General features: G+C 36.7%; 1 protein-coding gene and 2 long non-coding RNA genes across 3 annotated transcripts; 2 read left to right on the forward strand and 1 right to left on the reverse strand.

Annotated features, from left to right (window-relative positions):
* The first annotated feature begins 6 nt into the window (after positions 1 to 6).
* LOC112758202 (acyl carrier protein 1, chloroplastic) lies at positions 7 to 2,147 on the forward strand. The gene is made up of 4 exons (XM_025806810.3): positions 7 to 242; positions 848 to 958; positions 1,496 to 1,618; positions 1,747 to 2,147. The coding sequence occupies exons 1-4, from the start codon at positions 171 to 173 to the stop codon at positions 1,867 to 1,869; spliced, it is 429 nt and encodes a 142-aa protein (XP_025662595.1). The 5' UTR covers positions 7 to 170; the 3' UTR covers positions 1,870 to 2,147.
* A 13,412-nt stretch (positions 2,148 to 15,559) lies between these two features.
* Positions 15,560 to 17,859, reverse strand: LOC140179707 (uncharacterized). Its single transcript, XR_011873512.1, has 4 exons — positions 17,682 to 17,859; positions 17,536 to 17,590; positions 17,319 to 17,447; positions 15,560 to 15,813 (listed from the first exon to the last, which is right to left on the reverse strand). It is a non-coding gene; the product is annotated as an uncharacterized lncRNA (long non-coding RNA).
* Positions 17,860 to 23,219: 5,360 nt separating this feature from the next.
* On the forward strand, positions 23,220 to 25,519 carry LOC140179708 (uncharacterized). Its single transcript, XR_011873513.1, has 4 exons — positions 23,220 to 23,398; positions 23,490 to 23,544; positions 23,633 to 23,761; positions 25,267 to 25,519. It is a non-coding gene; the product is annotated as an uncharacterized lncRNA (long non-coding RNA).
* The last annotated feature ends 236 nt before the right edge of the window (positions 25,520 to 25,755 follow it).

The raw sequence follows: 25,755 nt of genomic DNA on the forward strand, positions 1-25,755 counted from the left end.
CGAGAGGACTCTTTCGTACACTCAGGAATGACGGGTCCAATTTCACGCACCTACTTATTCTCAGCGTTCTTCTCTCGCTCACACTCTTCGCATTCTCCGCCACCTTCTCTCCTCTATATTCATTTTCTTTTTCTTCTGCGCTCTTTCGCTTCAACGCACGCAGTATCGCGATGGCGGCAAATGCACTTACCGGAAACTCCATCTCTATGCGCTCTCTCCGCTCTCAGCTGAATCAAATACCGGTATCGTTTTCATTTTCATTTCCAATCGATCTCTCCTCTTTAATCAGTCGTAACTACTACTACGAACTTAACTTTATTCCTTGTGTGGTGAGAATCTGTTACTGATTTCGCTGCTGTTTTCTTTCTCTAGTGCTTATTATTATGGCTTTGATTCAGTTCTGTGCTGTTTTCCTTTGATTTAGTTTTTTACTAATTGGTTTGTCAAGAATTTATGAGGTTTATAATATCATTTATCTATTATCTTTCGGTAGTTCGTAGTTGTGCAATTTAGTAGCATACTTGTAGAACGTGACGTGATTGAGGTTTATACTAGTAGTGTTGCTACATGTGAAACCCTGCGTTAGCGTCTGCCTCTCTAACGCGGGACCACATAGGCTTTGATTGAACTCCCTGAGTTTCTTAGGATTGAGAAATGGAAATGTACGAAATGAATATAGAGTTGATGTAAAGCTGAAAATTTTGGCATGCACTAAGATCGCTCAGAAATAGCTTATAATTTCCCCACTAAATTGAACAGAAGCAGTTTTCTTAGGAATGTATTTATTTTACTTTATTTTGGTGTCATTTCTTTTAAAATTGACTATCTCAATAAATTTGTTGAACAGGCATGTAGTTTAATTTCCAGCTCAAGTTCGGTTTTAACTTCCAGCTTTGGGCGGAGGAATGTTTCTTTTAACTTGCGGCCACGCTCAATTCGCCTCACAGTTTCCTGTGCGGTATGTAGCTAGTGAAGTGTTTCAGCGTTTATTTTTCAGAGATTAACCATCATTTGCATGAACATCAAATCACCATATGTTAGACTGCTTGAAACTTTAAAAAGGACTTTGTCACTGGGTTGCACCTTTAACAAGTTATATTATCTGTTTGGAGCTAATTAAATTGATAGAAGTTGTGATTGGAAAAATAAAATGATACACGGTTTATAACCTGTGATCACAAATCTCAACTATGCTTTTCTATTAAACTAGGGATTGTTTTTTCATTGAATTAAATACTGAACACATAAGATATGGTTTGGACTGAAGAAACGTGAGTAAACTAGCCAATAGCCGTAACCGTTTTCTTAGAATATGTGAACTAAATAATATAATGGGTTCTGGGAACATGTTATCTGAAGTCTCTACTTTGTTTATCAGATGAAGATTTAGTCTGACACTATGTCACTTGCCTATGATAGTTCGTTATCCAAGAATTTTTGTTTTCCTTTTATTTATTTTTTCATTGAGTACACTGCTATTGAACGCCATAACCAGGCTAAACAAGAGACAGTAGACAAGGTGTGCACAATAGTAAAGAAGCAGCTTGCTCTACCTGATAGTTCTCCAGTTACTGGGGAGTCAAAATTTTCAGCCCTAGGAGCTGATTCTCTAGACACGGTAATCAAGTAATTCTTAACATGCTATTGTTTAATGCTCATTTCTTACATTGCATTCACCACTTTGTTCATAAATTAAGAACCATGGGTCTTGAAACTTGACTTAATTGATGATATCATGCCTTTTAGGTTGAGATTGTGATGGGTCTTGAGGAGGAATTCGGTATTAGCGTTGAAGAGGATAGTGCACAGAGCATCACTACTGTTCAGGAAGCTGCAGACCTTATTGAAGAGATCATTCAGAAAAAGTGATAAACCATGTATACCGGAAGATATTGGTACACATGGACTCATTATCAGAATTGTTCAATATCTATGGTGTGGGATAATTTTGTGTGTCGTGTTGTAGCTGTGTGAAGCTGCGAAAACAAGTTTGTCAACCCTATTGTTTGTCGAAATGATATGGAACCTTTATATTTCATCAAGTGGGTTATAATTAGTGCTATTCCATGTTATCTTCATTGGAGCAACGGTTGTAATCTCATATATTGATGTGTTATAATAGCAATTTCAATTGGCCGTTGCTGCAATTCATGTTTTTTCCGTCTGCTTCCAAGAATAACAATGATGATATGGCCTGGCTTGAGAAAATTAAACATGTTCATTTTCGGTTAGATTTGGCCACCTTATGAAACCATAATTGGAAGGAGATTCAGACTCATTAAAAGTCGGTTCCGAACTAAAAATGCGCGCTTAAATACCAAATGAATAGATTATATAGTTTAGGAAAGTTATTAGGTGTACCGAAAATACTAATGTTTCAGTTGTTTTAACTGTTGATCTAAATTATAAAAAATATATAATATATATTAATTATAAAAAATATATAATATATATTAATTAAAATCAACAGTTAAAACAACTGGAACACCGATATTCTCAGATATACCTGATAACTTTCCTATAGTTTATTCAAGTCATTGATTGCTTGTAAGCCGTTTGTATTAAATACCAAATGAATAGATTATAGTTTATTCAAGTCATTGAATAGTTTATTCCATGAAGCAAAAGAAGTCATGGTGTGCCAGTAAAAGAAAAAAAGACGCATCAGCTTTCCAGTTCCTCATGCATTTCTTAACCAAGGATAATTAACTATCGCGCATTTCCAAAATCACTGAAGCTTGTCATATATCTTGCCTTAAAAGTTAAAACTATTCAATGTCCACTGCCTGTTTGACGCAACAATTATATAAACAAAGCTTATGTAGAATAAAAACAGATCATATGTAATAGAAACGCATAAACTAATTTTTAAATTCTCTGCTCAAAAGTCATCTAAATGTATAATATAAATATGATTGAATGATGGTGTAAAATTTCTTACACTATCAATACACTAAAATTAAAATTTATATAACGGCAAATGACATGTATAAAATAACTGAATGAGAAATTTATGCAAATACAACATTCTAAAATACATTATATTTGAGTCCTAACTCTATTCTATATAAGTTGTTATAAGCTACCATGGTTTTGGTTGTTGAATTTATACGTAAACCGCAAAATCTTGTCGCGAATTATGAGAAGTAATAAAAGCCCGTAAACCGCTTGATTCGGGTGAGTTTTGTAAAATAGATTAAGTGAAAAAAGGTTAAGATGAGAGATTAAGGATAAATAAACTTGTGAGAAAAATACTTTTATTAATGGCAAATATGCAACACAAAAACTAAAGATAAGAAATAGAGGTAAAAAACAAGTGTTAAGACCTTCACTAATGTCACAAAAGAATGAATGAGCTCTTTTAGAATTGACAATGGTTAATTAATCTTGTTGTTGGAACACCCGAATGCTAATTTTTTGAATTTTTGTTTGAAGTTGATGAACAAAATGAAGAACAATGGAAAAGAATTAGAGAAGAGAAATTGATAGGAGCTCTCTGGTTTTTCAAAAAAAAAAAAGTCTTTTTAGAAAAATGAGTTGAACTCTTTTTATAGTGTAAAGTAGGGCTGTAAGTGAGTCGAGTTGAGACGAGCTAGACCAAGCTCAAGTTCGGCTCACAAAAATTGAGCTTGGCTCACGGCTCGACTCATTAACAATCAAGCCTATTTCTTAAGCTCAAGTTCGACTCACCGAAAGCTCACGAGCTGGCTCGAGCTCACGACTTGGCTCAAATAATAGAAACATAAATACATAATTTATAATTCTATATCAATAAATTATAAATTTTTTATTTATGTCCTACATCAAAATTATATGTAAAAAATAAATATAAAATTTTAAATAATTAATATCATTAATATATATAATATTAAAAGTATAGATTAAATGCATATATGATATGTGTATTAATATATATAGTTAGTTCACGAGCTAATGAACTGAGCTTATCCAAGCTCAAACTCGGCTCATTTAATTTATGAGCTCAATTCCAAACTCAAGCTTGGCTCACTAGCTCACGAGCTTAGCTTATCGAGCTATTAACGAGTCGAGCTCGAGCTAGCTCATGAGCTGACTTGACTCACTTCCAGCCCTAGTGTAAAGCCATCTTGAGTGAGGAATACATTGTCCAATAGTTATAATGTAAGGAGGCCACTCAGATAAACATGCCTAAAACGTCTTTTTTTAAAGATTTTTTTATGTTGTGTTTTAATTAGTTTTGGTATAATTTATTCGGTGTTCCTCATCACATATTATTAAATTCCTCAAAAGATTTTCTTTCCAAAAACAATAAAAAACATTTAATTTGGACTAAAACAAAAAAGGTAATAGATTAACTATTAGATTTTTTTTTAAAAGATTATTTATATAAAAAAATATATCACATTCATAAATATATATTCGTACAAGCTCAAGCGTTTAATAATTTTTATAAATAAAAAAATAATTAATTTATATTCGTACAATATATAAAATAATTACTATATTATTATTATATTATAGATTAAGATTCACTAATTTAATTTTTTTTATTTTTAATATAAGTATTAGAAATAAATAAAATTTTTATAATTAAATGTAGTGTAACAAAATATATATAATATTAATTAGTTCTTAAAAATTTTAAAAAAATAGTTTTTCATTTTAGTAAAATAACTATTTATTAAAGTAGACAAATTAATTATTTTTTTCTCATATACGATTTTTTTAAGACATAAAAGCAATTAATTAGGACATTGGTTAAGATAATTAAAGTCACTATTTCATTAAATTTTTAATTTAAAGAAAAATCCTAGTTAATTTTGGTATAGAAATTTCGAATTTAAAAACATTTATAAAAATTATGTTGAATTTTGATTTATTTGATTTTCATTTAAATTAATCACTACATAAGTTAAAGTTCTGTTTTGAAGTTATATTCGAGCTTTAATCTGATTTTTAAAGTTTTAATTTACTTAGTTTGATTTTTTAACTTAGATATCCGTGACTCATATTAGGGTTTTAAGTGTTTAGTTGAAAATAAAAAATAAGGTAAAAAAATTTCAATTGTCACATCAAATAGTCACTAGAATGTATAATGTAGCATTTGTTAGTCCATTTCAGCATGTCGTTAACGATTTTGTGAGACAGTGACAAAAATAAGATTAGGAACCAATGTGAGTCATAACTATTAAGTTGGGAGACATAATTGTTAGAACTGATTAGAACCAATTGGGAGACATAATTTGTTGTTACTTGATTAGGAACCAATTGTGAGTCATAACTATTAAATTGAGTAAATCGAAATTTTTGAAATTAGATTGAAATATAATTGTTAGAACTGAACCAGTGATCGAACTGATCAAGCTACTGGTTCACTGGTTTATTGGTTCAACTGATAAATCATTGGTTGAACCGATAAAACTGGTCTCACGTAAATATAAAATATAAAATAGTTAAAAACTTAAAATTAAAATTTGAAATGCATATCTTCACTAACATTTTATGAAGAATCAAGTCTCAACTTCTAAAAATAACTAATATAAAAAAAACCATAAAATTTTAATACTACAATAGTATCTTATTTTGACACAATAAAAAAATAATTAATTCACAAAACCTATCATCTAACTATAATATCAGTAGATTTTAACACTAACATCAAAACAAATAACCTTAATCACAATACTAGCAATAAAATAGATCAAGTAAATTAATAAATTTTTAGTGAAATTTATATTTATATTAATAATGGTATATAATTAAAATATAATTAATTTTAAAAATAGAAAAAACAAAAATTAAATTAAATTAGATATTTATGTATAACATATAATTAGTATTTGTCAAATATAGTACTTAGAAGTGCAATGGCTAAGTGGCAAGTAGAGGTTACTTTTGCTCTAAGGTTCTTGGTTCAAGACCTTGTGGAGTCAACCGAACTGGACTATAATCCAGTTCTAGTCCGGTTCACTAGTTTTTTGGTCGAACCAACCGATCCAGTTCGGTTTTTACAACTATGGATATAATAATGGTAATTAAGTTGACCATTCAGTTGTTTTAATGGTAATTAAAATCTAATAATAGTTTATAATAAAAGAAACATTCTTTTGCAACAATGAACCTATAGTAATAGTTAGGGGTGTTCATAGATTAGATCATATCCATATAAATCCACAGTATTTATCCGTATCTGATCTGTAATTTGAGAATATGATCTGATCTGTAAGATGATCGGATTGGATCGAATCGGATCCACACTCTAATCAGATAGAAGTAAATATGTTTAAAAAAGTAAACAAAAAAAATTATTGACTTTTTTTTTATAAAAATAAAATTTTTTTATATTTTTTATTTTATGGATATATTTGATATCTGATCCAAACATAAAAAGTGCGAATATCGAATTTGATCTAATGAGTTTAGTGCGGATTGGATCGAAATTTCAGCCATATCCCATCTGTAAACACCCCTAGCAATAATAACTAAAAAATTATAATGATTATATTTTTAACTAAGAGGAAGTGCAAAAAAAAAAGTACTAAATACAAAAACATTTAATCAAATATTAAAAAAAATTTTACTTTAAAACATACAGTTGGACTTTTTTTGCTTATATATATATATATATATATATATATATATATATAATAATAATAATAATAATAATAATAATAATAATAATAATAATAATAATAATAATAATAATAATAATAATAATATTATGATAATTGCTTTGTATATCACATAAATATAAACGTTTTTTTTTTCTATGATCTTAAGAAAGATTTTGTAAGTCTCTAACTTTGTTGTCGATTTTTGTAGTGTTAGCTCTCATATTATCAATTTGATTCATATATAATTCGGATGATAAATTATTTGGTGACGTGCTTTCTTTTTTACTGTGATATACTTATTTTATTATTATTATTATTATTATTATTATTATTATTATTATTATTATTATTATTATTATGTACATTAAAAAATAACAGGCCAAATTATTGCCATAACATAATAGAAGTATGGAAGTTTATCATTCTTCTCTAATGGAGGAAACAAAATTCTTTTCAATAATTTATTTAACGTTTAGTAGAATAAAAATAAATTTTATTAGAATAAATTTTAGTATGAGTTTAATATTTTTATTCATCATAAAATATTTATAGAATTACTCGTAGATAAATTTTGGAAAAAAGAAAAAAAACCATGATTTTTTATTTTATTTTTAAATAAACTTTATTTTTAATTTTAAAACAAATTTTATTTTTATTTTTTAATAATATTAATTTTTTATCGTATATAATTATTCAATTATTTTTTAATCATATATAAATAAATTACTCTTAATAAGACTTTTTTGTGTTATTCAATTATCTTTTTTTAAAAAATAATTAATTATTAAAATAATTAAATTTTTCACAACAAAAATAATAAAAAATTATGAATGAAAAAAATTAACCATCCTGATACTTTTTTGTATTTTTATTCATATTTTAATTATAAACATAAATATAATTTAATTATATTATTTATGAAATGTGACTATAGATGTAGATAAAATTTAGTTATATTACTTATATATAGTTTCATTGTATTGTATTGCTTATAAAGTTAGATTATAATTATGACAATAGAATTGTTCTTGTATTTTTATATGTGTGACTAATTGGTGGTGTTAAAACATTACTCTTAATTATAAATAAGGTTTATAATTTAAAAAATCAAAGACTCAATTAAAAAGATACGAAAAAAATGATGTTAAAATATTCTAACTCTTTAAAATAAAAATATTCGAAATTTAATTAAAAATTATTTAAAATTTAAACTCAATAAAAATTTATATTCAATGTATTTTGTATTAAATATATTTAATAACCTATTATATCATATTATATCATATTGGTTGAAATTAGTTTTTATAATGTTAATTTTTTAATAACACTTTATTAGAAAAAACCATCTTTTCAGAATTTTTTAAAAACTAATTAATATTATATATATTTTATTACAATATATCTTGTTATAAAAAAATTATTTATTTTTAATGCTTATATTAAAAATAAAAACAAAATTTAAATTAGTAAATTTTAATCTATAATATAATAATAATATAATAATTATTTTATATATTATACGAATAAAAATTAATTATTTTTTTATTTATAAAATTTTTTAAGAGCTTATATATATATATATATATATATATATATATATATATATATATATATATATTGATGAATGTGATATATTTTTTTATGTAAATAATCTTTTAAAAAAAAATCTAATAGTTAATCTATTACCTTTTTTGTTTTAGTCCAAAATAAATGTTTTTTATTGTTTTTGGAAAGAAAATCTTTTGAGGAATTTAATAATATGTGATGAGGAACACCGAATAAATTATACCAAAACCAATTAAAACACAACATAAAGACATCTTTAAAAAAAGACGTTTTAGGCGTGTTTATCTGAGTGGCCTCCATAATGTAATATTTAGCATATCCTTTTTATCCCAAAACTTATTACTAAATAGGGTAGTTGGCAGAAAATATTTTGACTTTCCCATCATTTCAAATCTTTTTAACTAAAACAGTGCTCATGACATGTGACATTAGTGAAAGAATATTTAGTTTGGTTTCTTTTTAACTAGATAACACTCTCTACACTTTAAATCTAACCAATCTACTTCCACCAATTTAGTTTTCATTAAAGAAAAATTCAACTTTTTATGCTGTTTTTTTGGGTTTTATCCCAACACCTCTAAGAAAAACTTAGCTCTTTTTGTCATGTTTTCGGATCATTTTAAAATTATTTTTATACAAAAATTATTCATATTTTTTATGCACAATCATAAATGCCCATTAAGTCTTTGAGAGTACAAAATGTTCCTTCAAACTACATATTTTGTATCATCATCTTGTTAGGGTATCTTGAGATATCAGATGTTCTTTGTCTTTGTATCTGAATATAATTTTTTTTGTTCTCATGTAACCTATCTCAACCCCTATGTATATTGGATTGTTACTTTTGAAATCAACTATAAGAAAAATGTCATATCTTCATTTGTACATGTTTCTAATAATAATACAAATAGACAAAAAATGAATTAAAAATTAGGAGTAATATTCATTTGTAACAAGAAAATGAATTTTTAAACATATTAAAAAATATATATTTGTCTAGCATAATCTTGAGAAATTCGAAATTTTTTTTTTTTAATTAGAGAAATTTACTAATAGAATGTTCAACATTTGTATTTCCCTAAAACTGTAAAGTGTAAACTTAGAATATCATACAATACATTCATATACTTCACCAAATAGAATATGAGATTACAAGAGTACGAGGAGTCAATGATTTTATCACGTAAAGAATATCAAAAATAATTTTCATACCTCTGATTTTTCTTCATTAGAAAACTTCCTAGTTGCTCCCTTACTTGCAATGTTCTTTGGCTTTTTGAATATTGCTTTCAAAAGATTGAGGTATTCAAATGCTCCAATGTTGTTTTCTTTTAATTTATTATAGTTGTTGATACATAGTTGAAGACTTTTGAGAATGTACCTTTATGAATTGAGCAAAAATTGACGTTGAGTGTTTTGCATTTTCTTTTTTTATTTTGAATTGGTGTCCTTTGAGGTGATGTTTTTTATAGAGGTATTTTTCGAACAACATTCTTATAATAGTATAGAATTTTAAAATTGAAATTGTTATTTACTTCAAAATAAGTATTAAAATCATCTTGGGGAAAGTAAAGAATGATAACTTTCTTGATTTTTTTCATGAGCGATATCTTCTATTGAGATTTTTGGAGTTAATTGAAAACTCTTTCATTAGGAGGCTGCTTGATAATATATTACATCTTTAACTTTTCAAAACCTAGGCATAGTGAAAAAGTAGATGAGTTTCCTTGCCCAACTTTATTGGTTGATTGTGTATAACATGATTTTGCGCATTAACAAACATATTTAAAAACACTTGAAGGGACAAATGTGATATATAATATGCATTCATGTGCAAGTGTTTGTATGATTTATAGGTACCTCGACTTTACTTAATTAGACCATAGCCATGATCAAAAGACTCTACCCATACATGATAATTTTTTATGGCATCTAACATTATTAATAAAGATGGGTATATGTATTAAAGAGAGATAGTAGAAAAGTTCTAACCCTTCTTTGGATAGAATATTTTTGTTGTAGAGATCTTCTTCCATGGTAGAGAGAACTTTTGTTGTAAAAAAAATTCTTGTTGTAGAAGAATTGGAGATCATGTTAACTGTAGCTAGTCCCAAGTAGTATTGATGACTCATAAGAAGGACTGTTATAAGAACTCCTGGATGCTGGCTCAGAGGGTGTCAAATGTGCGAACTTCGATGCACATGTATACTTTTTTTTCTTTTTTAAAACTTGCTTTTCTGGTGTGTACTCATAATTTTAAAGAATACCTGACTGATAGAGTTGAGCGGACATCTTTATTCAAATTATTAGTACCTTTTTAAATGAACTCCTTTTGAATGAACGTTTTTTAAGTGAATATCTTTAGAGTGACACTTTCTCTGTGTCATCTTATAAATGATAAACACTTCTTTATTTTCTTCTCATTGCTTCTTTAACGAAAAAAAGAAAATACTTTAATGTGTGTTGATCATGATTTATATATGTACCCCTCATTCTAGGTGTTTTTTTTTTCTACGAAAACCTGATGAAGATGGAGAGAACACCTTTAGACACTTTTTCAGGTGTACCACATAAGTTTTGTAATATTTGAATGATCATGTATATATTTATGTTTTTCTCTCCAAATTGCTATATGAACATTTTTTGCAAGAGATAATCAACTAGAGTCATCATAGTTGTTACTTTCTCTCAAAAAAGTAAGTTGAACACCTCATGAATTGTTACGGCCTGGCCCAAACCCCCTTACAGGCTGGCCTGACCCGAGAACTACTCGACCCGAACGGTCGGGGGTGGGGGGCCCGCAGCCGACCCGGACACGCGTCCCTGACAGCTCTGATACAGCTGTGAGGAGTACGCCTCGGAGAAAGTGGGCCTGTCCTTGTCGGGCCCACCTCTGACATAGTATATAAAGGGAAGGTCTTACCCTTCCCCCGAGGTACGTGACACATCACTCTACCCCCTTTTCGCCTACACATTTACTGACTAGAGCGTCAGAGTGTCTTTGCAGGCGACACCCCCCTTTCCACACGAAGTGCTCGAGACCCCGCCTACACCCAACCGGCAGCCAACGACCAGACGAGATCCCCATCACCAACCAGGATACCAACCTGAACCGTCCGGTACCCGACTTACCGAACATTGGCGCCGTCTGTGGGGAAACTCGTCCATGGACTTCGTACTGGTCCAAGGTGGAACAGGCCACGAGGCCGAGCCCGTAGGGGACCCCGCCGCGACTGCTTCCCGGCAGTTCACAAGATCCCCTCTAAGACACACAACACAATCTCACGAGAGACGCCCCATCGGGGGAACTGGCGACAACCACGCCAGAATAATGCAAGAGATACGCCACAGAATGCAAGACTTGGAACGCCGGCTAGCAGATAGGGAGCACGACCAGCACATCCCGGAACAAAGTCACTCCCGCTCTCACTCTAGGAGCCACTCCAGACGCACGCCCAGCCCCCAGGCTGAGTCCGAAAGCGCTGGGGAGAGAGGACGCGCGAAAAGACGCCATGACCTCGTCATCTATGCCAGACATGAGAGGCGGCATACAACGGATCGCGGACACGAAGACGCTCGTCGGGAAGACGATGAAGGAAGAACTGCGAGAACCCAGGGACCCGTGATAATGGGAGCGACCCCGTTCCATCGTTTCGTACTCGAGGTCCGGCTGCCAAAACACTTTGACAAGCCAACGGACATGAGGTACGACGGAACGCAAGATCCGCTGGAACACCTCACGGCCTTTGAGGCCAGGATGAACCTAGAAGGAGTGGGAGACGAGGTAAGGTGCTGTGCTTTCCCGGTCACTTTGGCGGGACATGCGATACGGTGGTTCAATAACCTCCCGCAGGACTCAGTGACCGGTTTCGCAAACATCAGCCATGCCTTCTTAGCCCAATTCACGACCAGGATCGCAAAAGCAAAGCACCCAATCAACCTGCTTGGGGTGACTCAAAGACCCGGCGAGATGACCAGGAAATACCTGGATCGGTTCAACGATGAATGCTTGGAGATTGACGGGCTGACGGACTCGGTAGCAAGTTTGTGCTTGACGAACGGACTCCTGAACGAGGACTTCAGAAAGCATCTTACTACGAAACCAGTCTGGACAATGCAGGAGATCCAGTGTGTAGCGAGGGAATACATTAATAATGAAGAAGTCAGCCAGGTCGTCGCTGCCAACAAACGGCAGCCCTCTCACAACCAAACCCGGCACCACGAGAGCGGAGAAAGACCAAGGGAACACGCCAGGGACGGTGGTGCGAACAAGACACCAAAGTCATTCCCCCGAGTCGAGAAGTTCACTAATTACACCCCCTCACAGCACCGATCATGGAAGTTTACCAACAAATAGCCGAGAAGGGAATACTGTCGAAACCCCGACCTCTGAAGGATCGCACGGGGGGAAACAAAAGCCTTTATTGCGAATATCACAAGGGATACGGGCACAAGGCCCAAGACTGTTTCGACCTGAATGATGCACTAGAGCAAGCAATCAGGGATGAGAAGCTTGCCGAATTCTCCTACCTCATTAGAGAGCCGAGGAGACAGAATCGCGACCACGAGGGCGAGGACAGGTTCCGGGCGACAAGGCGACGCTAAGAACCGGAGGAAGACGACCACGGTCTCACGGTGGTAAACATAGTAACGGCGAGGAATTCGGCCCCGAGGTCGATATCGGTGCAGAAGAAAGACGCCAAAGTCCTGGCAGTCTCCTCTTCATTTGCGAGAAGTTCCCAAAGGCTCCCATCCATCTCCTTTGGTCCAGAAGACCAATGGTTTGACGAGGCCCTGGAAAGCCCCCCATGGTCATCACGGCCAGAATCAGAACCGGTCTCGTCAAACGGATCCTTGTGGATACAGGGGCAGACTCAAACATCATGTTCCACAACGTATTTGATGCCTTGGGACTGCGCGACGCCGACCTAGCGACCCACCAGCACGGTGTGGTAGGGTTGGGCGACCACTTCATCAAGCCCGATGGGATTATCTCCCTCCCGACCTCCATGGGACAGGACAGAGGCGAAGGACAGTAATGGCCGATTTCGTAGTTTTGCGGGATTCCACAGCCTACAACATCATCCTGGGGAGGAAAACCATCAACGACCTTGGAGCAGTGATCAGCACGAAGCTGCTCGTAATGAAGTTTGTTATCGATGACGGATCCGTAGGATCCATTAGAGGAGACTTAGAAACGGCAGTCGCCTGCGACCACGCCAGCCTCTCCTTGAGGAAAAAATCCAAAGAAGCATCAGGGTTGTTCCTTGCCGACCTGGATGCCAGAATAGACGACAAGCCCAGGCCCAAGCCAGAGGGGGACCTGGAAAAATTCCGAGTGGGGGACGCGGAGGAGAAATTCACATTCATAAACAGAAATCTCCCCCATGAATTGAAAGAACCTTTGATGGAGATGATTAGAGCTAATGCCGATTTGTTTGCTTGGACGCCATCCGACATGCCGGAGATAGACCCCCAACTCATGTCACACAGCCTGGCCGTCAAGCCGGAAGCCCGACCAGTGGCCCAAAGGAGAAGGAAGATGTCACAGGAAAGGGCAGAGGAGGTGGCCAGGCAGACGGCCGGCCTCCTCAAAGCAGGGTTCATCTGTGAACTAGACTACTCCACTTGGCTATCAAATGTGGTTTTGGTAAAAAAGCACAATGGGAGGTGGAGAATGTGTGTGGATTACTCCGACCTCAACAAAGCGTGCCCCAAAGACTGCTATCCCCTTCCCAACATTGACGCACTCATCGACGCAGTGGCAGGGTACCGGTATCTGAGCTTCATGGACGCCTACTCCGGGTACAATCAGATACCGATGCACCGGCCCGACGAGGATAAAACGGCGTTCATAACGCCAGGGGGATCTATTGTTACAAAGTGATGCCATTTGGCCTGAAAAACGCTAGCGCCACGTACCAGAGGCTGATGAACAAGATATTCAGTGAGCTCATAGGCAAGACAGTGGAAGTCTACGTGGACGACATCCTCGCGAAAACCGCACAGCCTGACGATCTCCTAAGTGACCTGGGGGGCGTGTTCGCGTCCCTCCGACAACACGGCATGAGGCTCAACCCGCTCAAATGCGCCTTCGCCATGGAGGCCGGGAAGTTCCTAGGGTTCATGATAACCCAAAGAGGGGTAGAAGCCAACCCGGAGAAATGCCAAGCGATTCTCCAGATGAAGAGCCCGGGTTGTATCAAAGACGTCCAGCGATTGGCAGGAAGGCTGACTGCGTTATCCCGTTTCCTCGGCGCATCAGCAGCGAAAGCCCTGCCCTTCTTCAATCTGATGAAAAAGGGGATAGCGTTTGAATGGACTCCTGTATGCGAGGAAGCATTCAACCACTTCAAATAAATCCTAGCAACACCTCCGGTGCTTGGGAAGCCTAAGGCCGGAGAACCACTCTACCTCTACCTAGCCGTAACGGAGGAAGCACTTGCAGCAGTGTTGGTACGAGAAGAAGGGAAGGCTCAGCAACCAATCTACTTTGTAAGTAGGGCGCTACAAGGAGCAGAGCTGAGGTATAGCAAACTGGAGAAACTGGAGCTGGCACTCCTAACCTCCTCCCGAAGGCTGAGGCAGTACTTCCAGAGCTACCGTGTCGTCGTGAGAACGGACCAAGCAATTCGCCAAGTACTCCAAAAGCCTGATTTGGCAGGAAGGATGATGACTTAAGCCATCGAGCTCTCCCAATATGACTTGTAGTACGAGCCCCGACATGCAATCAAGGCACAGGCGATGGCTGATTTCCTAGTAGAGGTAACAGGTGATCCCCCCAAGGAAACGGGCACACGGTGGAGGCTCCACGTAGACGGGGCCTCCAACCAAACGTCCGGGGGTGCCGGGGTGATCTTAGAGAGCCCGGCTGGGGTCATATACGAGCAATCGACCAAGTTTGAATTCCCCGTATCGAACAACCAAGCGGACTACGAAGCCCTCTTGGGTGGGCTAATCCTAGCCCGGGAAGTCGGGACGACAAGACTGGAAGTGTGCAGCGACTCACAGGTCGTCACCTCACAAGTGAACGGAAGCTATCAAGCCAGAGACCCGCTGTTGCAAAGGTATTTGGAAAAGGTTAGAGAATTGACCAGGTAGTTCCAGGAGGTCACAGTCCAACACGTTCCGAGGGAGAAGAATGTAACACCCTACCACACTAAGCTTTACGCTTAAGCCGTAAAACAAAGGTGGTGTGGTATTACGACCTCTAAAATAAAATGAGTACATGTAATAGTAGAAGAATTATAATATGCTAGGAGCCTTGAAGAAAAGAGGAAACAAAAAATCGCAAAATAAAAGCGCAACGCTCTAGGAACGGGTTAACCTGCGTGCTAAGGAAACCATAACTATTAAACATATGATAACAGAAGTAGGAATAGAGTGCCAAAGATACAAAATAACAAGCTCCTAACTCAGCCTGCGAAGTCAAGACTGGCCAGAGAATATTTACATATATATACATACATATCCAAGACCCAAAAGTACATATACACAATCCTGCCTCTCCATAAACCTCTAGGAGGATCAAAAGAACAAGATATGCGGAGAGAAAACTAAGTACATATATACACATCATAGCATAACAAAATAACTCTGTAACCACTCCGCTTCAAGGGTCCAGACGCCTAACGAGATGTCTCTCGGCCTGCATCTGAAAAAACAACAACATAGTATGGAATGAGAACCGGAGGTTCTCAGTATGGTAAAGGTGCCACACACGTAATATATAAGGTCCTGGGAATGCCAGAGGCAATCCTAGAACGCCGACACTCAGATTATAGAGCTTAAAGTATTAAACAGGAGCCATAAAAGGTGGTTTTCTAAAAATATTTAAACCCAACTTAACTTAACCTTAAATCTAAGTCCCATACTGCCATTCCTCCATACCTCCAACTTCATCATGTATTTTCACAGACAAATAGACAGATAAAGGCAAGCACAAGAAGGTTACAAATACTGCAGGTAACAAATACACATTTAACATGGCAAGTACATATAGGCACACCCAATTAAAGCACAAGCAAGTAATTCAAGTAATATGCAGATGATGCATGCCTGTCCTATGGCTGATGAGGCTCATCTGTCGGTTATCCAGCCAACCCGACAAGTCTGAATTGTCCTTAGACTGTCCCCCGACGTGCATCCCCAAGAGTCTATGCATAGATTTTTCTCAAATAATTAATATTGCTCAATGGGGGTAACATTCCCGGGAATTTATATAGTGCCCGGTCACACTTACGTCGTAGGGTCAACAGAGTATCGAGTTTTCAACCTGGTACACGTGGTGGCAAGCCACGGCACTTAATCCAGGGAACCTCGTATCTCAGATCATTAAATTATTCATGCCATATAAATAATTCAATTATAATTCATCAACATCCACATCATTCTCAATCGCATCTCATTCATGATCATAAATCAATCATATTCAATCCCTATCTTTCATTATCACACCACCCATTCTGTCCATCAATAGTTTCGATTCAAAACATAATTCATTCTTTTCTAAATGAATCAAACTTAAAACATGCTCATTTTCTTAATAACTCAAAATCAAACCATATAACATTTGAATCTAAATCTTTTTAAATAATTATCTAAATAAAATCTCTAATTTTTTATAAAATTTCGGCAGCATCTCCTCTAAAACTCGGACTTTGCCACCCTTTTCGGGTCCAAACCTGCATTCTTTTCAATTCAACATACCCTTCCTCATCATCATAACAATCACCACAATAAATCTACCTCAGATCAACAATTAAACTCATGCAATATTCGAGTCCAACAACCAAAATCCAACTAAGAATCATAGTTCACAAATCCTAGGCTCTTAACACAAAATACCTCATTATCACAACAACCTCCACAATAATTAAACCTCAAATCAATAATTCACCAAATCATTAGTTAATCAACAAGCACCAAACTAACCATGTTCATCAACAATAACATTCAACCATAATTCTCTCCAAATTAACATAACAACATTCACCATCCAAAATTAAAAACTAATTATCCAATAAACTTCAACCAAATATATTCATCGACAAATTACTAAACATTAAACATACACCTGCATTCCAACTTATCCAATGGTCATCTAGCCTAAGTTTTCACAGAACATTATATATTAAATGCAAGAAACCTAAACCATACCTTGGCCGATTTCCACGTAACGACCAAAGCTATTTATTCAAAACCAAGGCAGCCCCTCAAAACTCAACTAATCCGCTTCCTCCAAGTTCCAGTATTCACAATTCCAAGCTCCAATTATTTATTCACAACCTAATACACATTCATAACACATATATATCCAATTTAATACTCAAAGCTCAAATTCAATGAAAATAAAATAGAATTATCGTATCCTCACCTTACCCAAACTTCACATAAGCAAGAGTGAACGTTTCTCTCAAGCTAATTGGATCCTAAAACATCAAAAATCAAAGAAATTCAACATTCCCACTTAAAATTCGAAAATTGGGGGAAAAGAAGGCTGAGTGCAAAATAATGAGTTACCTATGAAATTGTTTCGGTAGAAACGTAGAGCTCGACGTGGTGAACGCGTGGCCGCAAACGGTGCGGCGATTGGAGCTCGGACGGAGAAGTTACGAGGATCGGAAATTAACGTAAGGTTTCGGGAGCTTTTTTCTCATTTCTCCTCTCCCTGGAAGCTGCAAGCTTCGTTTACGCTGAATGAAAGAAAAGAGAAGGCTTCAGTCTTCTTAAGTGATGGGCTGGTTGGGCCCACGGGCCCGGTTTGGGCCCGGTTCGGCCCGTTCGGTCCAATCTTGGACCGATTTTCTCGAAATTAGTGTCAAAATTCTCGTTTCGATGAGCTCTACCCTAATTTAATATAATATTCACATTTCTAATCCTCCTTATTAAAAACTAATTTATTGACTAATTATCTACTAATTTAATCAGGGTTTACATTCTACCCACCTAACAAAGAATTTTGCCCTCAAAATTCAAATCTAGTTACCTGAAAAGAGATGTGGATAGTCCTTCCGCATATCTGATTCAAGCTCCCAGGTATGTTCCTCGATACCAACTCGACTCCAAGCTACTTTTACCAATGATACTTCTTTTCCGTGTAATCGTTTAATATTAGTATCATCAATTCTCACTGGAATTATTGGAAGTGTTAGATCTTCTCTTACTTGGATTGGTTCTGGTTCCAGGACATGACTTGCGTCAGGAGTATACTTCCGAAGCTGTGACACATGGAACACATCGTGCAAATTCGAAAGATACGGCGGTAAGGCAATTCTATAAGCCACTGGCCCAATTCTCTTCAGGATCTCAAACGGTCCAATATAACGGGGATTCAGTTTCTTAGTCTTAATAGCTCTTCCCACTCCAGTGGTTGGTGTAACTTTCAAAAAGACATGTTCTCCTTCTTCGAACTCCAAAGGCTTTCGCCTCTGGTCAGCATAGCTCTTTTGGCGGCTTTGGGCTATAACCATTCGACTACGAATCTTCTTTATCTGCTCAGTCATTTCGGCTATCATCTCAGGCCCTAATAAACTCCTTTCTCCAGTTTCATACCAACACAACGGAGATTGACATTTCCTGCCATACAGAGCCACATATGGAGCCATTCCGATGCTCGCATGATAGCTATTATTATAAGCAAACTCTACTAATGGCATATACCGGTCCCAGCTCACCGGTTGGTCCAAAACACAAGCTCTTAGCATATCTTCCAAGGTCTGAATAGTTCTCTCTGACTGACCAGCTGTCTAAGGGTGATACGCAGTATTCAAACTTAACTGAGTCCCAAATGCACGCTGAAAAGCTCCCCAGAACCTTGATGTAAAACGAGAATCCCTGTCAGATATAATGGTAGAAGGCACACCATGTAACCTGACAATCTCTTTAATATACATTCAAGCTAATTCTTCCATTGTAAAACTTATTCGGATAGGAAGAAAGTGAGCTGATTTTGTCATTCGATCCACAACTACCCAATTAGCGTCACAACCAGATCGGGTTCTAGGCAAACCTATCACAAAATCCATTACGATACTCTCCCATTTCCATTATGGAATCTCCAAAGACTGAAGGGACCCTGATGGTCTCTAATGCTCAATCTTAACTTTCTGACACATTAAATATTTAGATATGTGTAATGCCACATCATTCTTCATCCCTAGCTACCAGAATATTGCCTTCAGATCCTGGTACATTTTAGTGCTCCCTGGATGAAGTGAAAACCCGCTCTTATGAGCTTCCTTCAAAATACTCTGTCGCATGTCTCCGATATCTGGCACAATAATCCGGTTCTTGAACCTCCATAAACCATCCTGTCCTTCTGACACTCTCCATTGTTTCTCCTGTTCGACTGCTGGTAATACCTTACGTAACGCTTCACTATCTCGATGAGCCTTCAGAAGTTCTGATTTAAAATCATTTGAAATCAGCAACTGACTCAAACACAGGATTCCAGATTCTTTTCTAATCCCCAAATTCAAACCTTGAAATGCCCTTAGTAATTCTTCTTCCCGTAGCATCACCCAAGCTGCATATAAAGATTTCCGACTCAAAACGTCTGCCACAACGTTCGCTTTTCCTGGATGATAATTCATTTCAAAATCATAATCTTTTAGAAGCTCCATCCACCTCCTCTGACGCATATTCAACTCTTTCTGCTAAAAAAAGATACTTCAAACTCTTATGATCTAAGAAAACATGAAACTTAACGCCATAGAGGTACTGCCTCCAGATCTTTAAAGCAAACACAACAATAGCAAGTTCTAAATCATGTGTCGGGTAGTTCATCTCATGCGGCCTTAACTGCCGTGAGGCGTATGCTACAACATTCTGGTGCTGCATCAGAACACACCCCAACCCTTTCAGAGATGCATCAGAATACACTTCAAACAGTTCACTTGGTTCAGGTAATACCAATACAGGTGTAGTAGTCAACCTGTGCTTCAATGCTTGGAAACTCTCTTCACATTCCGGAGTCCAGATAAAAGGCGTATCCTTCCTAGTCAACTTAGTTAAAGGTAAGGCGAGCTGTGAAAATCCTTTAATGAATCTGATAATACCCCGCCAAACCTAGGAAACTCCTGATCTCTGTCACTGAAGTTGGTCGCTCCCAATTCATCACTGCTTCTACCTTAGCAGGATCCACAGCTATCCCCTGCTTACTCACCACGTGGCCGAGAAACTTCACTTCACTTTTCCAAAACTCGCATTTAGATAACTTAGCATATAACTTTCTGTCTCTCAGAATTTGCAGCACAGTTCGCAAATGATCAGCATGTTCCTCCTCAGACTTAGAATAAACAAGAATATCATTAATGAAGACAATAACAAACTTGTCCAGATACGGTCGAAAAATCCTATTCATATAATCCATAAATACTGTCGGGGCATTAGTTAACCCAAAAGACATCACTGTATACTCATAATGACCATAACGCGTCCTGAAAGCAGTTTTCGGAATATCCTCGTCTCTAACCCTTATCTGGTGATAACCAGATCGCAGATCAATCTTAGAAAACACGCCGGCACCTTGTAACTGATCCATTAGATCATCGATTCTAGGCAACGGATATTTATTCTTCACAGTGATCTTATTCAATTGCCGGTAATCGACACACAACCTCATACTCCCATCCTTCTTCTTTACCAGTAACACTGGCGCTCCCCACGGAGAAACACTTGGTCTGATAAAATGCTTACCCAACAGATCTTCCAACTGAGCTTTCAGTTCAGCCATTTCTAAAGGTGACATCCTATAAGGAGTAATTGAAATCGGACCAGCTCCAGGCACTAACTCAATTGCGAATTCAACTTCCCGGTTAGGTGGAAATTCATTAATATCATCCGGAAACATATCTGGAAATTCACATACAATCATAATCTTCTCTAAACTCTGATCATCACCTAATACTCCCGCAGTTAATAACATAATACCCTGACATTCAGTTCCAGAACAGTTTACTATCATAGAGTTCAAATAGTAACTATTCACTACAATCGGTGCTTCTGACCCTTCCGGCATAAACTATACTGACTACTCAGAACAATCTAGCAAAATAGGATTCTTAAATAACCAATCTCCCGACTATCACAGCGCCACCTGCCTGCAGGATACATCGTGTCCCCTGTCACCAATGCTGAGCCTCGCTTTGCAGCTGATAAGTTCCAAACTCAATCCATTGCTCCTTAGGAACCTGCAATGCCATTTCCATAGCCTGGATCCAATTATCTGCATCAGTGGGATTTGAGGTTCCCCTAAAAGTCGGAGGGCAAACTTTCAAAAATGTAGTAAGTGTCATAGGATCATCCTCATCATTATTATTCCCATGATTACCCTGATTTATCTGGTAACTCAGCACCTTAGCTGTTGCCTGCATAGCTGCAGCCATATTTCCCAGGACAGCCATAAAGTCTACTGAATCAGTCCCTGTTAGGCTAGGAGTAACGGTGTCTATCCTATCTCTACCTCGCCTACGACCGCGTCTGCGAGTCAACATATGGTCCTTATACACACTAAACAAGTGATATTAAGTTGATCAGTCTTAATATCGCAGGTCTAATGCTTTAACTTCCAAATGCATGCTCACAAACGTTTATGCTATATATATCAATCAGATATCCTAATAGCACATAAACACATATACAGAGAATGCACAGAAGCACAATCAGTCCGTCTTTCAGGCTCTATAGGAACGAACTGCTCTGATACCATAATGGAAATGGGAGAGTATCGTAATGGATTTTGTGATAGGTTTGCCTAGAACCCGACCTGGTTGTGACGCTAATTGGGTAGTTGTGGATCGAATGACAAAATCAGCTCACTTTCTTCCTATCCGAATAAGTTTTACAATGGAAGAATTAGCTTGAATGTATATTAAAGAGATTGTCAGGTTACATGGTGTGCCTTCTACCATTATATCTGACAGGGATTCTCGTTTTACATCAAGGTTCTGGGGAGCTTTTCAGCGTGCATTTGGGACTCAGTTAAGTTTGAATACTGCGTATCACCCTTAGACAGCTGGTCAGTCAGAGAGAACTATTCAGACCTTGGAAGATATGCTAAGAGCTTGTGTTTTGGACCAACCGGTGAGCTGGGACCGGTATATGCCATTAGTAGAGTTTGCTTATAATAATAGCTATCATGCGAGCATCGGAATGGCTCCATATGTGGCTCTGTATGGCAGGAAATGTCAATCTCCGTTGTGTTGGTATGAAACTGGAGAAAGGAGTTTATTAGGGCCTGAGATGATAGCCGAAATGACTGAGCAGATAAAGAAGATTCGTAGTCGAATGGTTATAGCCCAAAGTCGCCAAAAGAGCTATGCTGACCAGAGGCGAAAGCCTTTGGAGTTCGAAGAAGGAGAACATGTCTTTTTGAAAGTTACACCAACCACTGGAGTGGGAAGAGCTATTAAGACTAAGAAACTGAATCCCCGTTATATTGGACTGTTTGAGATCCTGAAGAGAATTGGGCCAGTGGCTTATAGAATTGCCTTACCGCCGTATCTTTCGAATTTGCACGATGTGTTCCATGTGTCACAGCTTCGGAAGTATACTCCTGACGCAAGTCATGTCCTGGAACCAGAACCAATCCAAGTAAGAGAAGATCTAACACTTCCAATAATTCCAGTGAGAATTGATGATACTAATATTAAACGATTACACGGAAAAGAAGTATCATTGGTAAAAGTAGCTTGGAGTCGAGTTGGTATCGAGGAACATACCTGGGAGCTCGAATCAGATATGCGGAAGGACTATCCACATCTCTTTTCAGGTAACTAGATTTGAATTTTGAGGGCAAAATTCTTTGTTAGGTGGGTAGAATGTAAACCCCGATTAAATTAGTAGATAATTAGTCAATAAATTAGTTTTTAATAAGGAGGATTAGAAATGTGAATATTATATTAAATTAGGGTAGAGCTCATCGAAACGAGAATTTTGACACTAATTTCGAGAAAATCGGTCCAAGATTGGACCGAACGGGCCGAACCGGGCCCAAACCGGGCCCGTGGGCCCAACCAGCCCATCACTTAAGAAGACTGAAGCCTTCTCTTTTCTTTCATTCAGCGTAAACGAAGCTTGCAGCTTCCAGGGAGAGGAGAAATGAGAAAAAAGCTCCCGAAACCTTACGTTAATTTCCGATCCTCGTAACTTCTCCGTCCGAGCTCCAATCGCCGCACCGTTTGCGGCCACGCGTTCACCACGTCGAGCTCTACGTTTCTACCGAAACAATTTCATAGGTAACTCATTATTTTGCACTCAGCCTTCTTTTCCCCCAATTTTCAAATTTTAAGTGGGAATGTTGAATTTCTTTGATTTTTGATGTTTTAGGATCCAATTAGCTTGAGAGAAACGTTCACTCTTGCTTATGTGAAGTTTGGGTAAGGTGAAGATACGATAATTCTATTTTATTTTCATTGAATTTGAGCTTTGAGTATTAAATTGGATATATATGTGTTATGAATGTGTATTAGGTTGTGAATAAATAATTGGAGCTTGGAATTGTGAATACTGGAACTTGGAGGAAGCGGATTAGTTGAGTTTTGAGGGGCTGCCTTGGTTTTGAATAAATAGCTTTGGTCGTTACGTGGAAATCGGCCAAGGTATGGTTTAGGTTTCTTGCATTTAATATATAATGTTCTGTGAAAACTTAGGCTAGATGACCATTGGATAAGTTGGAATGCAGGTGTATGTTTAATGTTTAGTAATTTGTCGATGAATATATTTGGTTGAAGTTTATTGGATAATTAGTTTTTAATTTTGGATGGTGAATGTTGTTATGTTAATTTGGAGAGAATTATGGTTGAATGTTATTGTTGATGAACATGGTTAGTTTGGTGCTTGTTGATTAACTAATGATTTGGTGAATTATTGATTTGAGGTTTAATTATTGTGGAGGTTGTTGTGATAATGAGGTATTTTGTGTTAAGAGCCTAGGATTTGTGAACTATGATTCTTAGTTGGATTTTGGTTGTTGGACTCGAATATTGCATGAGTTTAATTGTTGATCTGAGGTAGATTTATTGTGGTGATTGTTATGATGATGAGGAAGGGTATGTTGAATTGAAAAGAATGCAGGTTTGGACCCGAAAAGGGTGGCAAAGTCCGAGTTTTAGAGGAGATGCTGCCGAAATTTTATAAAAAATTAGAGATTTTATTTAGATAATTATTTAAAAAGATTTAGATTCAAATGTTATATGGTTTGATTTTGAGTTATTAAGAAAATGAGCATGTTTTAAGTTTGATTCATTTAGAAAAGAATGAATTATGTTTTGAATCGAAACTATTGATGGACAGAATGGGTGGTGTGATAATGAAAGATAGGGATTGAATATGATTGATTTATGATCATGAATGAGATGCGATTGAGAATGATGTGGATGTTGATGAATTATAATTGAATTATTTATATGGCATGAATAATTTAATGATCTGAGATACGAGGTTCCCTGGATTAAGTGCCGTGGCTTGCCACCACGTGTACCAGGTTGAAAACTCGATACTCTGTTGACCCTACGACGTAAGTGTGACCGGGCACTATATAAATTCCCGGGAATGTTACCCCCATTGAGCAATATTAATTATTTGAGAAAAATCTATGCATAGACTCTTGGGGATGCACGTCGGGGGACAGTCTAAGGACAATTCAGACTTGTCGGGTTGGCTGGATAACCGACAGATGAGCCTCATCAGCCATAGGACAGGCATGCATCATCTGCATATTACTTGAATTACTTGCTTGTGCTTTAATTGGGTGTGCCTATATGTACTTGCCATGTTAAATGTGTATTTGTTACCTGCAGTATTTGTAACCTTCTTGTGCTTGCCTTTATCTGTCTATTTGTCTGTGAAAATACATGATGAAGTTGGAGGTATGGAGGAATGGCAGTATGGGACTTAGATTTAAGGTTAAGTTAAGTTGGGTTTAAATATTTTTAGAAAACCACCTTTTATGGCTCCTGTTTAATACTTTAAGCTCTATAATCTGAGTGTCGGCGTTCTAGGATTGCCTCTGGCATTCCCAGGACCTTATATATTACGTGTGTGGCACCTTTACCATACTGAGAACCTCCGGTTCTCATTCCATACTATGTTGTTGTTTTTTCAGATGCAGGCCGAGAGACATCTCGTTAGGCGTCTGGACCCTTGAAGCGGAGTGGTTACAGAGTTATTTTGTTATGCTATGATGTGTATATATGTACTTAGTTTTCTCTCCGCATATCTTGTTCTTTTGATCCTCCTAGAGGTTTATGGAGAGGCAGGATTGTGTATATGTACTTTTGGGTCTTGGATATGTATGTATATATATGTAAATATTCTCTGGCCAGTCTTGACTTCGCAGGCTGAGTTAGGAGCTTGTTATTTTGTATCTTTGGCACTCTATTCCTACTTCTGTTATCATATGTTTAATAGTTATGGTTTCCTTAGCACGCAGGTTAACCCGTTCCTAGAGCGTTGCGCTTTTATTTTGCGATTTTTTGTTTCCTCTTTTCTTCAAGGCTCCTAGCATATTATAATTCTTCTGCTATTACATGTACTCATTTTATTTTAGAGGTCGTAATACCACACCACCTTTGTTTTACGGCTTAAGCGTAAA

This window comes from Arachis hypogaea, chromosome 16, assembly GCF_003086295.3.
Source record: "Arachis hypogaea cultivar Tifrunner chromosome 16, arahy.Tifrunner.gnm2.J5K5, whole genome shotgun sequence".
NCBI classification, from domain to species: domain Eukaryota; kingdom Viridiplantae; phylum Streptophyta; class Magnoliopsida; order Fabales; family Fabaceae; genus Arachis; species Arachis hypogaea.

Bases quoted from the DNA above. Each gene is read 5' to 3' on its own strand.
- LOC112758202 (XM_025806810.3), top strand. From the start codon at position 171: ATGGCGGCAAATGCACTTACCGGAAACTCCATCTCTATGCGCTCTCTC. The intron at 243-847 runs GTATCGTTTTCA...TTTGTTGAACAG, and splicing joins CTCAGCTGAATCAAATACCG to GCATGTAGTTTAATTTCCAG. The intron at 1,619-1,746 runs GTAATCAAGTAA...CATGCCTTTTAG, and splicing joins GAGCTGATTCTCTAGACACG to GTTGAGATTGTGATGGGTCT.